Source organism: Chiloscyllium punctatum, chromosome 20 (assembly GCF_047496795.1).
Source record: "Chiloscyllium punctatum isolate Juve2018m chromosome 20, sChiPun1.3, whole genome shotgun sequence".
In the NCBI taxonomy this organism is placed as follows: Eukaryota; Metazoa; Chordata; class Chondrichthyes; order Orectolobiformes; family Hemiscylliidae; genus Chiloscyllium; species Chiloscyllium punctatum.
In genome coordinates, this window is record NC_092758.1 from 53,151,649 (window position 1) to 53,166,208 (window position 14,560).

The 14,560-nt window shown below is 40.7% G+C and overlaps 1 protein-coding gene across 3 annotated transcripts in view; it reads right to left on the reverse strand.

Moving 5' to 3' along the window:
• LOC140492132 (complexin-2) overlaps positions 1 to 14,560 on the reverse strand; it is a 328,358-nt gene that overhangs the window by 166,594 nt on the left and 147,204 nt on the right. For 2 of the 3 annotated variants that reach the window (XM_072590924.1, XM_072590923.1), the window contains one exon: positions 8,246 to 8,372. In XM_072590924.1, the coding sequence (XP_072447025.1) occupies positions 8,246 to 8,276 (31 nt within the window). In that variant the 5' untranslated portion in view covers positions 8,277 to 8,372. Of the gene's footprint in view, positions 1 to 8,245; positions 8,373 to 8,531; positions 8,663 to 14,560 lie in introns of those variants that run through there. The other variant, XM_072590922.1, reaches the window with a different exon arrangement.

The window sequence follows — 14,560 nt, forward strand, 5'->3', positions numbered from 1 at the left end:
AGTAAGGTTTTTCATTCAGAGTTCTCTTCCTAAAGGGAGGTCCTTGGTGATAATTCATCACATAGCAACTGAAAATATTCAATGGAGGCTAGTATCCTGTCACCAAGTCACCCTTTACTTACAGTTGCACAGTTTATGGACTCTGACTAGCCAGCAGAGAGCCTGTTCCTAGAGTAAGGAGAATTCCTGAAGCTCCTGTCTATATCTGTCAGCCAGAACTCCCTGACTGGCACTGGTTAACAGCCCAAATCAAGGAACTCATACTCAATGAGATCCGCCTGGCCAACCTCATTCCAATCACTATAGCAGCAAAGTGCTATGATTTCTTAATATGGTAGGATGAGGAGATAGGCCTCAAATGGAATGGGGATCTAACTCCATCCTATTGGTAACACTCTAATCTACACACTAGCCTCTAGCCAACATCACCTCTACCCTCTATACCCTTGAGCTTATTTGTCACAATACTCATCAATGACACTGAAAATTTTTCATCAGCTATACATCAGTTTGAATACGGAATCAGAATTATATTGCAATACAAGTTAGTCTAATTACTTAATAAACTATCGAAGATTTTGGCAAGATTAATCACAGAACTGTAATATGTGCTAAAATAGTTTTCATCTTTCCCTGTGAAGCACTCCCTTCACACTGTAGCTCCTCAACCTTGCTATTCGTGACATTACCACCTCAATTATTCATAGCAACATAGGGGACTGCTGCCTTTCCAAAAATGTTAACTGAGGCTACTGGGCATTTGCCTCCACTGCCTCCATGTAGGGATACTCATACAAAATTTAAGAAATCATTCTAGACCCACTTGGGCTCAATTGGCTTTTAAAAGTACTGATTCTCTGCCAGAGTCACTTTGAGAGCCTTTAAAATGGAATGATCACCAATGCAATGCCATGACCTCTCAGGACAATTCTAATCTTTGATGATTCAATCAAACTAACATCTAAAGATAGCTTCTCTGTTATCTGCCACCCATGGTTACTGGGCAGCCTTGTCTAAATGCCAGTCTCTGTGCTTGGTCCTCTCTGTGCCTTTCTGCCATTTCTCCCCTTCCCCTCCCCCACAACCCACCTTCCCTCCCCTAACCTTGCAACCGCCTTCCACCACCATGCTGCCCTAGTGCCGCTAGCAAAATCACTTGCAACAATTAGAATTGGCTTCTGATTTCAGGTTGCTTGCTTAGAAATTGCAAGAGGAGTGTCCACTGAACTTGTCATTGGCTCCTAGTGAAATCTGTATCCAGCATAATGACGTCAGGGGCCTAACCAAATTTCAGGTTCTGTGATTTTACCAAACCACGCCACCACATCACCACTGTCACTGACTCTATTCTTTAACACCATCTAAATTGCAGAGGGAAAATTCTAGTCAGGGTGTCTAGGATTGTTAAAATAATTCAGAGTCATTCATTAGTTGCATTAATGCACAATAGTCTGTTTCTTAGTAAATTAAATAGAAAACTTGTTTTAGTGCCTTGCATTCAACACAAAGTTTACTTCAGTGCCTCTTCAAGGCCCCCAGTGGTGACCAGTCAATCTGACAGCATGGCCAGTTCTGTGAGCAGGGTTCATTTTTCAGTGCAATATTTTTATACTACTGGAAGGTGTTTTTTAATATAAATTCCACACTCTTCTGCACTTACTTGGCTGACTTTGTATAAATTTCACCAAAAGGTCAATTATGTGGAAAACCCTTCCTTAAATCCAGAATATTGTTCTCCTTTAAATGGTACTTCTGTTGAACACAGCTTTGCAAGAAGCTCACAGAATTGACCATGAGGATTATCAGAACAACAATTTTCATGAAAATGAGATGTTGGTATGGATATTTATATGACCATACTGATAAAAATTGAAAGAGCTGCCTAAGTATTAAATGTTCATATTGTAATAATTTCATATATTTGCAAATTGTGCTAAATTGACAACTTGTGTTACTCTGGGAAATAAGTCTATTTAACCCACTACAATGTACCCTGAAAAGGTTCAAGCCTGTAAATTATAACATGCGTCTGAAGCCTTTCATTACACAACCTTATAACTCATTCATTCTCCTGCAAATATACTCTGAGTCTGGGCAAACACTTGGGCTGCAACTTCCAGTAGAAAATATTCCACATTCACATCTTCCAAGTGCTTCACACTTTAAGCCAAGGAATGTAATCGTCAGTTTTCTGTTTCTGAACATTACCTTAGCTGTTATTACCATGGAAATCAGAAACAGGTTAAAGAGTTTTCAGCTGGGGCAGTTGTGATCTTGGCAGCCATGGCTGCGGTGTCTCTATCTTGTAATGTGCTGCAGGTGGTAAAGCTCCACAGCTAGCTCCCTGTTGATTTCGGAAAAGCTGTGGCAATTACTGATAGTAATTGGCATGTAGATGTGTTAAGATGTGTAAATATGGTTTAGTGCTTGATGTCACTGATATGCCACCTTTGACTTTGTACCAAACCAACCATTTGAGGCTGTTTAAAAACACTAACTAAAAAATTAAAAGCATTGCACCTTTCTTTATCAACATTTGGAAAAATCTCCATTAAAATTCAACCAATAATCAACTAAAAATTATTTAAAGTTTGTTCTCTTAAGAGCTCCATTTTATAAGAACTTTGTTTCTATACCATTGGTAATGAATGAGAAAAATCGCAGAACATGGGTATATCTTATACTTGTAACTTTTATATCTTTAATGAAATTTTTGTACAAAATGAACAGTTGATAGATGGCAAGTAATAGAGACACCACAGAATTACTAAATAACGACTATTACCAATCAGAGTTACTGCAACTACCTCACTTTGAAATTCAATGGCATTATGAGAGCCACATGCTCCTACAATCAACAATTTGGGGACACTGAATTGGTCAGAAACTCATCTGGGCCATCATATAAATTATACGGGTCAGGGCCTGTGTACTTGGCAGTGACTAACTCAACTGCTGACTCTCCAAAATCTTTCTACCATCTTTACTGCACAACTCAGGAATGTGATGGAACAGTACCATCTGGATGAAGTCCACTCCAAAAGCATTCAAGAAGTTGGATAACATCCAAGACAAACCAACCCCAACTGAATCAAGTTAAAAATCACACAACACCAGGTTATAGTTCAACAGCTTTATTTGGAAGCACTAGTTTTCGGAGGGTACTCCTTCATGAGGTGGTTGAAGCCTCCAAATCATGCCTACTGAATCAGAGCCCCATTCACAACTTTAAATAATAACTGTACCACCAGTGTACAGTGGCAGCAGTGTGTATCATTTATAAGAAGCAAATTGCCAGTGCTCCTTCAGCAGCACCTTCCAAACCAGTGACTTCTAGTATGAAGAATGTCAAGGGCAGCAAGCTCTTTGGAAAACCAGCATCTGCAAGTTTTCTCCAAATTGCAGACCAACCTGATTTGAAACCGCATTGCCACTTTTTCAATATTGTTGAGTGAAGATCCTCCAACTACCTTTCCAACAGCATTGAGGAAGCACCATCACCACACTGCAGTAATTACCATCATCGTCTCATGTGCAATTAGTGATGGGCAATTAATTCTGGCTTTACCAGAAATGTCCACACTCATAAATTTAAACATGTGCAATGAACTATTAAGACATTTCATGTCTGTATTCCTCTGTTAGTTGTATTTTTGATTTGTACTACCCTAACAGGGGAAGGTGCTGAGCAGACGACGCACACTTTCCCAGAGGGTCAGAATGGAAAAATCACAGTAGATAATGCAAGAAGCGAGGGTAACAATCAAATGTAGTGACACGTAGAGGAGCAAATGGAAAACATATTTGCTAATTTAAAAGTAAAGGACAATTTTAAAAATCCTGGAAAGGCTATAGCAATACTATGTCAACGTGCTGGAGGAGAACAGGTTCATGTCAACAACTTGCTCCATGCTCTTACATTGTGCAACTTGCTGCAGAAAAAAAGTGCACGGTTATTGATTTTGTACCGCAAGGAGAGACATTTAACAATGTGTCAATAAAAAGACTCTCTTGCTTCCTGAATGGAACACATCAAGAGATTAGTTCTGATATACTGTGGTGGATCAGTGATTCAACATGTTGTATATTTCAAGGCAGTGCATACCAAAAACATTTCTTAGTTATTTATTTCTTACTAACATATATAACAAATCACAGTAAGGTCTAACAGGGCCAATAAAGAAAGCAAAAGAATTAGGTTTTATTTCTAGAGAGATAGAGCTGAAAAGCAGAAGCAGTCTGTTACACTTGTACAGAACCTTGTTTGGTCTACACTTGGAGTATTATAAACTATTCTGGTCTTCATATTATAAAAATAATATAGAGGCATTGGTGAAGATGCCAAAATGATTGAGAAGGATGGTAGTAATATTAAGGAGTGATACCTATTGGAAAAACTTGACAGGTGGATAATTTTTATACAAAAAGACAAGACTGTGGATTGACTTGATAGGGATCTTGAAAAGCGCAGAAAGAAAATGTAGAGAGCACAAAAACATGATGTCTGCACTTTAAACAAAAACCAAAAACCAATGTTCATAAATATAAAAGAGACACAACAAACCTGAAAGGGAATTTAGGAGAATATGGTTTAAAAGGTGGAACATGTTACAATAGGGGTACTTGCTATGAATAGCACAGATATATTTGAAGGAAAATTAGATTTGGAGATGAGTTAGAAAGAAATAAAAGCATACTGATAGTATTCGATGAAGAAGTGTAAACAGTGAGTCATGTGGAACACAAACACCAGCATGGACCGACTTGGCCTGAATGATCTGTTTCTGTGCTGGAAATATTATGTAATATATTAATTTCATCATTATGAACTCAGGAATTACTTTTTCTATTGAGGCAGATACCTCTTTGAGGGTTCGTCCCCTTTCTGAATACAAATGTATCACAGAAATTAACAGAAATGCAAATGCTAAGTTTCTAAAATCTCTATTAATACTGGTATAATGTGTAAACATGTGATCGTGCACACATTGGCAGGAAGAACAGAAAAGAAATTTACTATTTAAATGCAGTGAGATTGCAGAATTGGGTGGTACAGATGGATTTGGGTGACCTGATACATGAATCATGAAGTATCAGTATGAAGGTACAGTAAGTGATGAGGAAGGCAATAGAAATGTTTTGATTTATGCCGAGAGGAATGGAATAAAAAAGTAGGCAATATTTGCTGCTGTGATAAAAGCCATGGTGAGATCACACCTGGAGTACTATATACACTTTTGATCTTATTTGAAAAAAAAGTATTAGAAGCACTTCAGAAAAAAACACAATGCATTTCTGTGAATGAAAAGCTTATCTTAGGAAGAATGTTTGAACAGGTTAGACATGTGCCCATTGAAGTTTAGAAGAATAAGAAGTAATCTTAATGAAACATAGAGGATCCTGAGTGGACTAGATATTGTGGACCCTGTTTCCTTTTGTGGCAGAGACTAGAACTTGAGGACCCAGTTTAACACTGAGATGAAGAGTTTTCTTTCCTCTCCTTCAGAAAGCCATTAGGATGTACAATTCTTTTTGCAGAAACTAGTAGAGACTGGATCAGTTAACATATTCAAGGCAATGTTAGATAGATTTTTGATAGATCAGGGCATCAAGGCTGATAGAGGTCAGACAAGAAAGTGGAGTTGTGATCATAATCAGATCATCCACAATGCTCCAATTGGCACGGCAGGCTTGAAAGGCCAAATGGCTTACTGCTGCTCCTACTTATGTTCCTACCTTCATGCTCTATTAATTCCAACTCTCGCCATATCAGACTTTATGATGTCCAGAGACATCACCGCAGTTATATTCTCCCATGATCTATTGTGAAGTTAACATTTGTCAAAAGAAAACTTTCTATTCTAAATCTGGAAGGTATGATGTATAATGTTTTAACTAAGCTGAGGCTTTAGATATCTTATATAGCTTTACAAAAGAACAAGGTATGATATAGGGAAAGCCCTTGTGGTGGACAACTTAGGGATCATCAGTTCTCAGCCCACTACACTCACCAAGTCATATCTCAGTTACTGGTACACTGATTATTAAAATGTCATTCTCTGAAAGTATGCATCACATTTGTATTTGAACAAATTAATATGAGCTGATTTCACCATCATCCCAGAGAGGTTTTTTTTCCATAAATTGACCACTCTCCCTGAAATGTCACTTTCAGTAGATTCACTTGAAACTTTCTGTCCTTGAAGTGCAGCCAATGTTCCATGCTTATATTGTTCTGGACAAGTTGAAATATTAATTACTTACACATCCTAAAAATAACAATCCCAACACCCCCCAACATTCTCTTTAGTTTAATGCAATGGCACATGGCTGGATTTTCCTTTACGATCTTTTGGTTCTGTCTTATGTAGGATCTGAAATTCTCGTATCATGTAATTTTCTGTGACATGAAATGAACAATCAGAAGTAATTGGAAGCTAAAGGCAAATTTAACTTGCTGTATAAATCCAGCAGCATCAGGCTACAATTTCTTTACCTCGTTTCCTTTAGGCAAAATTTCCGGAGGTAAATATGTAGATTATATAATTGATATTCAATGAATCCTCGACAGATGCATTATTTTAAAACCCTTAATGTAGTGTCAGTGTTGTGGGGCCTGAAGATATTGATAGCAGCAGGTCAACACGCGTGAGTGGAACATTGTCAGAGTGGCAAACCTCAGGATATTACTCTGTGTAAAATAATTAGTTCTGATTTGTACTATTTCCCTTAGATGTCAATGCAATTGAATTCAGTAACAAACGAGAAATTCATAATATTCATTTGGAAAGGTTATTACATTGGTAGAGCATCGAAAAACAATATATCCTCACGTTCAAATTTAGAAAGGTATTTGCGATAATGATTTCTACTCTCCCATTTTCTTTGCTTTCTGAGAATGCACGTTTATTCCGCACAGAACAAAAAATTGACCAGGCTGAACATAAAGCTTCAATTTGTGGTGGATGTAACCTCAGACTGACAAAACGCCAAAACACCTGTTTATAAACATTGTTTTATTTATTTCTCGTGTGGAAGAAATCAGCAAAAAAAAAACACGTTGCGAGTGAAGCTGAGGGGAATTCTAAAAAAAACATTCAAAGCGATGAGAACCCACCCAATACATATGCATTGTACAGTACTGCATAGCCTGTGAGAGAGATTCCTTGTGCCAATAACACTGAACTTTGCGGCCCCTAGGATCCCAGCAGAATCCTCGGGCTTCGCAGCTTCTGACAGAACATGGACCTGTCAAATGTAGCATCGGTGCGGGTATTCCGCAACCAAAATGTCATCAGCAATTAAACATCGCCAACCCCCCAGATCCCTCCCCCACCCGGCTACTTATTAAACATACTGTCCTGTACCGCACATATACTTCCTCGGAAAACAAAAAAGACTTGGCATGATCAGTGTCTAATTCTCGAGCAAGTGTCTACTACACAATCTGGTAAAAGACACCACATTCTGTAAAACAAAAACAGGCATTAAAAATAGGGCTGTTCTTGGTGATCTGAAGAGTTTCTTTCACAACCTGTACCATAGCAGATGCTTTATGCAACAAATTGTCAAGCCGTTCTCCCGGATCCACAAGCGACTATTTTGTTTTGGCAGTCAACGAGTCAGCTGCAGTAAACAAAAATCACCTTCTGTTTGGCTTTGTTTGGATGGGTTTGCAAGTATTTCGGCAGGCGATTTGTAAACTTCAGGCACACTTCGGCAAAGACTTCAGTTGCATGAGATTTCTATTCTCCACGCCACCCCCACTCCGCCGCCTCCCGCCCCCCCCCCCCCTCCCCACTTTACCCCCCCAGAAATGGCTCCAGATAAACTACATTGTTCCTTGTGGAGAATATGCCTGGTTTGTGAACATCATTATCTCTACGCCAGTCACAAAGCCTCTGGGGGCCACAGGCTTATTACCGACACTAATCCCTCAGCGCCCCAGCTGCTCGATCTTCCAGCATCATTTAACCTTTTCACCGATTTTCAACATACCGTGTGACCTTGAACAAACAACAGATCTCTCAAAGAGCCTCAGTCCCAGGCGTGCCCTGTCCGTTTATTTTTCAATGGGATTGTGAGTTACGTTAAGAATAAGGTCGCAGAGAGAACGGCAACGACAGCGAAAACGGGGAGTAAAGACGGTCCGTGTAAAACCGGGATGGACCGTTCCCCAAAACGTTCTTCCGCGTTTGGCGAGCAACATACATTTGTCTAAACAGTCATAACTGGCTCTACTCACCACCCAGCGCTTGCTTCATAACGAAATCCATGGTGCTGAACTAATTGTCTTCACTACTGATTTAAGGAAATTTCATTCAGCTCTCCTGTTGAATTGCTCAGAGAGGGAAAAAAAAACGTCGTCAGACCTGGAAACAAGATACAAGCAGAATAAATGAATGTGCTGTGAATTGGCTCAGTTCTCTCACTCGCGCTTTTATCAGAAGTTCAACACACAGCCTGGTGTATTTATATTGCTGAGTACAGGCTAGTGCTCATTAAACCCAAATATTACGGGACGTGTGTACCGTTGCCTTGGTCTCTGTGAAATGGGATCTGCGACGGCTACTCCTTTTTTCACTTTTTTTGGATTGTACAATAACTAAAGGCGTGTCTGTAAGTTCCGGACGCGAAAGGCAGCGACCTACTGGGGAAAGATGCCTCCCTCTAGCGGTGGAGGCGCATTATGCAGTTCTCAATGTTCAATTATAGAGTTGCTTGTGTACTTGTCACTTTGGGAGCCGCAGTTATATATACACAAGATCTATGTTTGCTCCCCAGTGCCTTCCAAAATACTGCAGTCGATCGGTGACCTCCCGTAATCTAGTCTTTACTCCCACCACAAAAGCAAGATGCAGCGCTTGTTGGAAACTTGGAATTAAAACAGCAAAAATGCTGCAAGTACCCCGCGGGTACTCAGCATCGAGTTTCGCTCATCGACCAGAAAGATTGACTCGTCTTCACTGTCCACTGACCAGCGCAATGCCAGTTTAATGACAGTTACCTGTTGACATTTACTTTATTCTTCACTAAATTAAGCAAATCTTACAGGAGTAGGGCTGGATATTGTCCCTTTTGTGAACAATGTAGAAGTTATTGCAAAGTATGAAGCATCATTAAACAGAAAATTCAGTGAATGTGTAATTATTCCATACGGTTCGACTTCAGCCTTCTACAGCTTTCAGGCCAGGTTATATAGGTACGACCGTGTTGGATAAATAAAGATCATTTTTTCCCCTGAGGAGTGCATCTGGCACATAGATGACCAGTCCCTGCATGGACAGAATTACGGTCAGTGCAGTTCACAAAAGTGGCTCCTATTATGTCCTCGTCTGTGTATCCCACTTGTTTCCACACTGAAATTCAATGTGCAGTAAACGTTTTGAAATATGAACCCAACACAACTCCTACTCCAAGTAATCGAAAGGCATGAAGATTCACCTTGTCATTTCAAATGCTGCAGTTTGCAAAGCTGCGCCTGCCAACTTTCTAACTCCGTCTGTATATATTGGGAAGTTACTTTATACAACATTGGAACAAGGGACAAGAGGTTCGGCCTATTTACTAGACATTTGCACGCGTGAGCCCATTCGTGCAAGGTTAAACCATTCCTTTGTACCAACAGTGTGATACTTAAAGTGCAGAGGTAGTGTCTTTACCCCTTTTAAGCTCGGCAAATACTGGTTAAAAGTAAATTACTGCGGATGCTGGAATGTGAAACCAAAAGATTGGTACTGGTATTTGGACAGCGTCCCCCTGAGTTCGGTGGGCCTTGGATATGTCTTTCCCGCTGGTATGGAGCCCAGGGGTCTGGAGGAGCTGCATGCATTGTGACCTACCATCATCAGTCAGAACTGTTACTGTTGGGTTTGGAGAGGTTTCGCACAATTATACGCCAAAGGGCGTGGTACTGTTTTAGTAAACAAGCATCGAGAGATTGTTTGACTTAATGCTTTAATTGGAGTTGATCAGCAATCACATAATTCTTGCAGTATTCAGCCGGTGTCCCTAATCTCTAACTGAAGAAAAGTAATTTATTTTCCGCACAGCGTGGTAATGAATCGCCTGAGCAGGAATCTTATCTGATGCATATGCACAAGGATGTTAAAACCAAATTCACACAGCAGCTAATCCTAAAACACTTGCTGCGTTCAAATCTTTTGAACATAAAGTATATGTTTACAGCTCCGACGGAATACATGGTGCGGATGTATTTGACAGCGGACTTTCCACTTTATATAAAGCCAGAGCGCTGGCTTCTCTTCAGAGATGAAAGGTATCAGAAAATCTCACCACGTAGCAATAGCACTCATTAGACTGGACCGACCGTTAATGGGCGTGTGTACCAGGAGCTCTTCAGTCAAGTCATGAAGCGCGCACACAGACACACACACAACCTGTGAACATTTTCGCGCTAAACTGACTGGTGAAGGAAACCTCCATGCTCCAGCCCTGACAGTCTATCAATGAGAAATTCCAAGCAAGCTGACTCGCAGATTAATCGATGTGCAGAATGCTTCGACCCCAAGCGCAGAGACTAACGAAGCGGGCGGCCCTGACTAACTGAATCCTGATCCCCTTCAACTTATCGATCCGGACGCTTTTGTTGAACACCGCGGGGAATGTGGCCCAGAGAAGGTTTCCACTACTGATAACATTCACTCCCACGTCATTAGTAACCACAGGATCACCCCCCCGCCCCCCTACACACACACACACAGTCTGACCTTGCTCAGACACTGACACCAGTCGCTTCATTATTACAGGTTCGTCTCGCCATTCAGTTCATATTCATTCTAGGTCTTCAAAACCCACGTTTTTATTTGGAGGAAAGCGTACTGAACCCAGCCAAGTGTTGTTTAATGGTAATGAGGAGATTGCCCTCTTACATAACGCCACTGTATAAACATCAGTTAGAAGGGATCAGTGGCTTTTAGGGTCTACACGTGATCAATATTCCTCCCAACAATTTCTCATAAATACTTGAATTAGAGTTTCGAGAAACAGCCGGAGACCCTTTGCCGTACAGGCGCTATCGGCAGTCTCTTGTTATCATCTGAAGCGTTTCTCTCCTCTTCCTGTTAAATTTCAGTGCAATGCTAGCCAACAATCTCTAACACAAACTCGCACGTTTAGGTTTATATCCTGTAGTTGCAGTCACCCGTAATGTCCGTGCATCAAATACTGTGCGTTTCTGGCAGTAACTATTTGTTTGCCTGTTGCAAATAGTCACTGAGCAATCGGTTCGGTTCATTCACCATTCCGACGTGAAGGTCATTTTCCACAAAGCACCTGGTCCTATTGGAATCAGCCTCAGTTTGAGAGGTGTTCAGTCTTGTCATTCTCTCTCACCATTGAGGCTATTCCCATTCTCCGCCTCAGGCAGATATGCATCTTTTATTTTACTGATTAGCATTTCTCTGTCTCACATTCTCTACCTGAACAATTTCCATTCATTCCTTCCATACTGAGTGTGGTGCCATCCCTCCCATCTGTTCCTTTTTCCAGGCTGATTGCCTGCTGTAGCAGTGAGGGACCCGGTATATCGGTGATCTCTGGATAATGTCTAACCTGAGGCATTTCAAACCTTTCGCTTTCTGTTTCAGACTTCCAGCATTTTCACTACCTTCCCATTTAAAGATAATTCCTGCCTTCTTATAGCTTCCAAGTTATTAGCAAGGAATATGATTGTGATCTTTCAGGTCATACATTGTATGGTGGACAATTTATCGCTGTAAGGATTGGCCGATTTTGAAGATTAATATTAGGGATTGTTGAGGTATCTTTTCTATTTCAGTGACTGCGAGACTGAGAGCTGTGTGTCTTTGCAATGAACGAACAAGTCACATTTCGAAGAAGGAGCTTGCTTGTTTAGTAATGAAGCCATTATTGATTTTAAATTGGGTCCAGGAAACTTTTAACCAACAAAATGGGAAGCATGACAGAGTTGGGAACAAACCCAGAGGGTAAAACAGTCAGAAAGTGAAGCAGAATCCAATCTGGAAGTCCGAAACGCAGAGTGAAATCGCTGTAATAAACATTCCCTCATTTTCAAACGCTTTCCCGTTTTTCAAGCTGCTCAAGCTTTCGCGACATTGATGGGGATTTTTATTCCAATTTGGAAACTGGAACGCAGACGTTCATCGCCTGAACTGCTCTCATCTTCTGCTGGCTCAGAAAGGAACAGGCTGACATTGAGACTGTAAAACCTGACTGAACCGGCAAGAAAACATCATGCACAGTGCTTTCCTCTGCCATTTTCCCAACGGGGGATGTGGCAATGTATCCATTACTGTAATCAGTCACTTATTATTTGCTGGGAACTATTGTTCTGATTATTATAACCATCTTTAATTTTCAATGATCTGAAGTGGTATTAATCCAAGGATTTATATGTGAATATACACAACCAGGAGGGATATGTTAGACGTACACGCCGCCAAAACTAAGTGACTGGAGGGTTGCCCAAAAAAGAACTTTCCCTGACATCCTTTAGTTAACTCAAAAGCAAAAAGAGACAGATGCAGATCATGTATTTAACTCCCACTCAAATACCATTAGGCCGAGTTGGAATGACCATGTGCCGCCTTGGCTACAGATTTTTAAAAATATATTGTTACACACCTCTGCAGCAGGTAGAACGTGAACCTAGCCTGTCTATCACTGCCAAAGGAGCCCATTTACTTATAACTCAATCTGAACCATTGGTTAATCTGACCGATAACCTGGGGGGTTTAATCCAGGCTGACATGATACCTGTGAAATTACAACTGATTACTAAATTTTTTTTGTATGATGCACACTGCGAATTAGTATGAATTGTTGGTGAAATCCTGTTGATACATTAGCACTAATAGTACCAAAGCCTATTTAGCAGCAACCCTCTTCAGTGTATGGAACTGTTGGTGAGATGACTCAGTCCTAGGTACTGAGCTCCATCTTGTCAGTGAAAACTTAAAATGCCATTATCAGTAATGCCATTCACGTTTAGGATAACTTTGCTTCAGATGTAACCCACCCACAGAGTGACTGTAGAAAACATGATGGGTGACACTGAGAAGCAGGAAAGATATCCTGTCAGACACAGTTCCTGGTCCTTTTCCTTTTGAAGCAAGTATTCATTAACCCATTTCAAAATCATTGCAGATTAATCTGTTTTTATGTTGGGCGGCACGGTGGCACAGTGGTTAGCACTGCTGTCTCACAGCACCAGAGACCTGGGTTCAATTCCCGCCTCAGGCAACTGACTGTGTGGAGTTTGCACATTCTTCCCGTGTCTGCGTGGGTTTCCTCCGGGTGCTCCGGTTTCCTCCCACAGTCCAAAAATTGTGCCGGTTAGGTGAATTGGCCATGCTAAATTGCCTGTAGTGTTAGGTGAAGGGTAAGTGTAGGGGAATGGGTCTGGGTGGGTTACTCTTTGGAGGGTCGGTGTGGACTTGTTGGGCTGCAGGGCCTGTTTCCACACTGTAAGTAATCTAATCTAATCAAAGGCTGCTATCCATACATCCTTGTACAATCTCCATTAGCTACACCTGATTTTCACTCTCTCTTCACATGAACTCTGTGAATTCATTTCTCATTTTGGAGTACATTCACAGCACTAGACGCCTCTTCAAATGACACTGACACCACCAAATAAACAGGATGAGTTTTAAATTAAGATGTTTATCGGTTACTCTCCAGCTTCCCCAAGTCCGTTTCCCTACACAAACACATAAACTTGAGGCAGAAATAGACCACCGGGGTCCTTCGAGCTTGCACTACTATTCCATTAGATCATGGCTGATCTGATTACTCTACATTCCCGTCTACATCCAATAACCTTTTGTCCCCTTGCTTATCAAGAACCAATCTAACTCGGCCTTTAAAATATTCAAAGACTGCTATCACCATTGTTTCAGATAGAGGTCCAAAGATTCATGACCTTAAATGGGGTTTTTTTGGTTAAAATGTTACCTGTAGTTCTAGATGCTCCCAGAAGTGGAACCATTCAGGATCTTATGTGTTTCAGTCAAGTCACCTCTTACTCTCCTAATGTCCAATGGATACAAGCCTGGCCTGTCCATCTTTTCTTTATAAGACAATTAAAATACTCCATATTTCATGACCATGGCTTAGAATGCCAAAGTATTGGTCGAAAGTTTTAACTTGTTAACAAAACATATCTTTTTAAAAGATATCTTTTTAAAAGAGGGCTAATCCAGCCAAAGTATGATTGCTGATGTAATTAAGTGATTGGAGAGAAAGACAGAGAAAAATCAATGGATTGCAATTCCAAGAGTCAAAATAACTCCAAACAAACTGGGCTGTGATCTGTTAAGGCTACAAATATAATAGGGGCTGATGACCCATACCTCAACAGGAAGCATCCATCTCCAGATTGTGTTCCAAACTACTTGCCCATTTTCTGTTTTTCCTCCTTGAAGAATACACAATGACAGAGGTTAAAAAAACAGTTTCAACTCTACTGCAATGTAGTAGTGGGATTGATTGTTCTCGTGTGTACCAATCTCAGCTCAAGTGGTCAGCACAGCCAAAGAACTATGGCATAGTTACC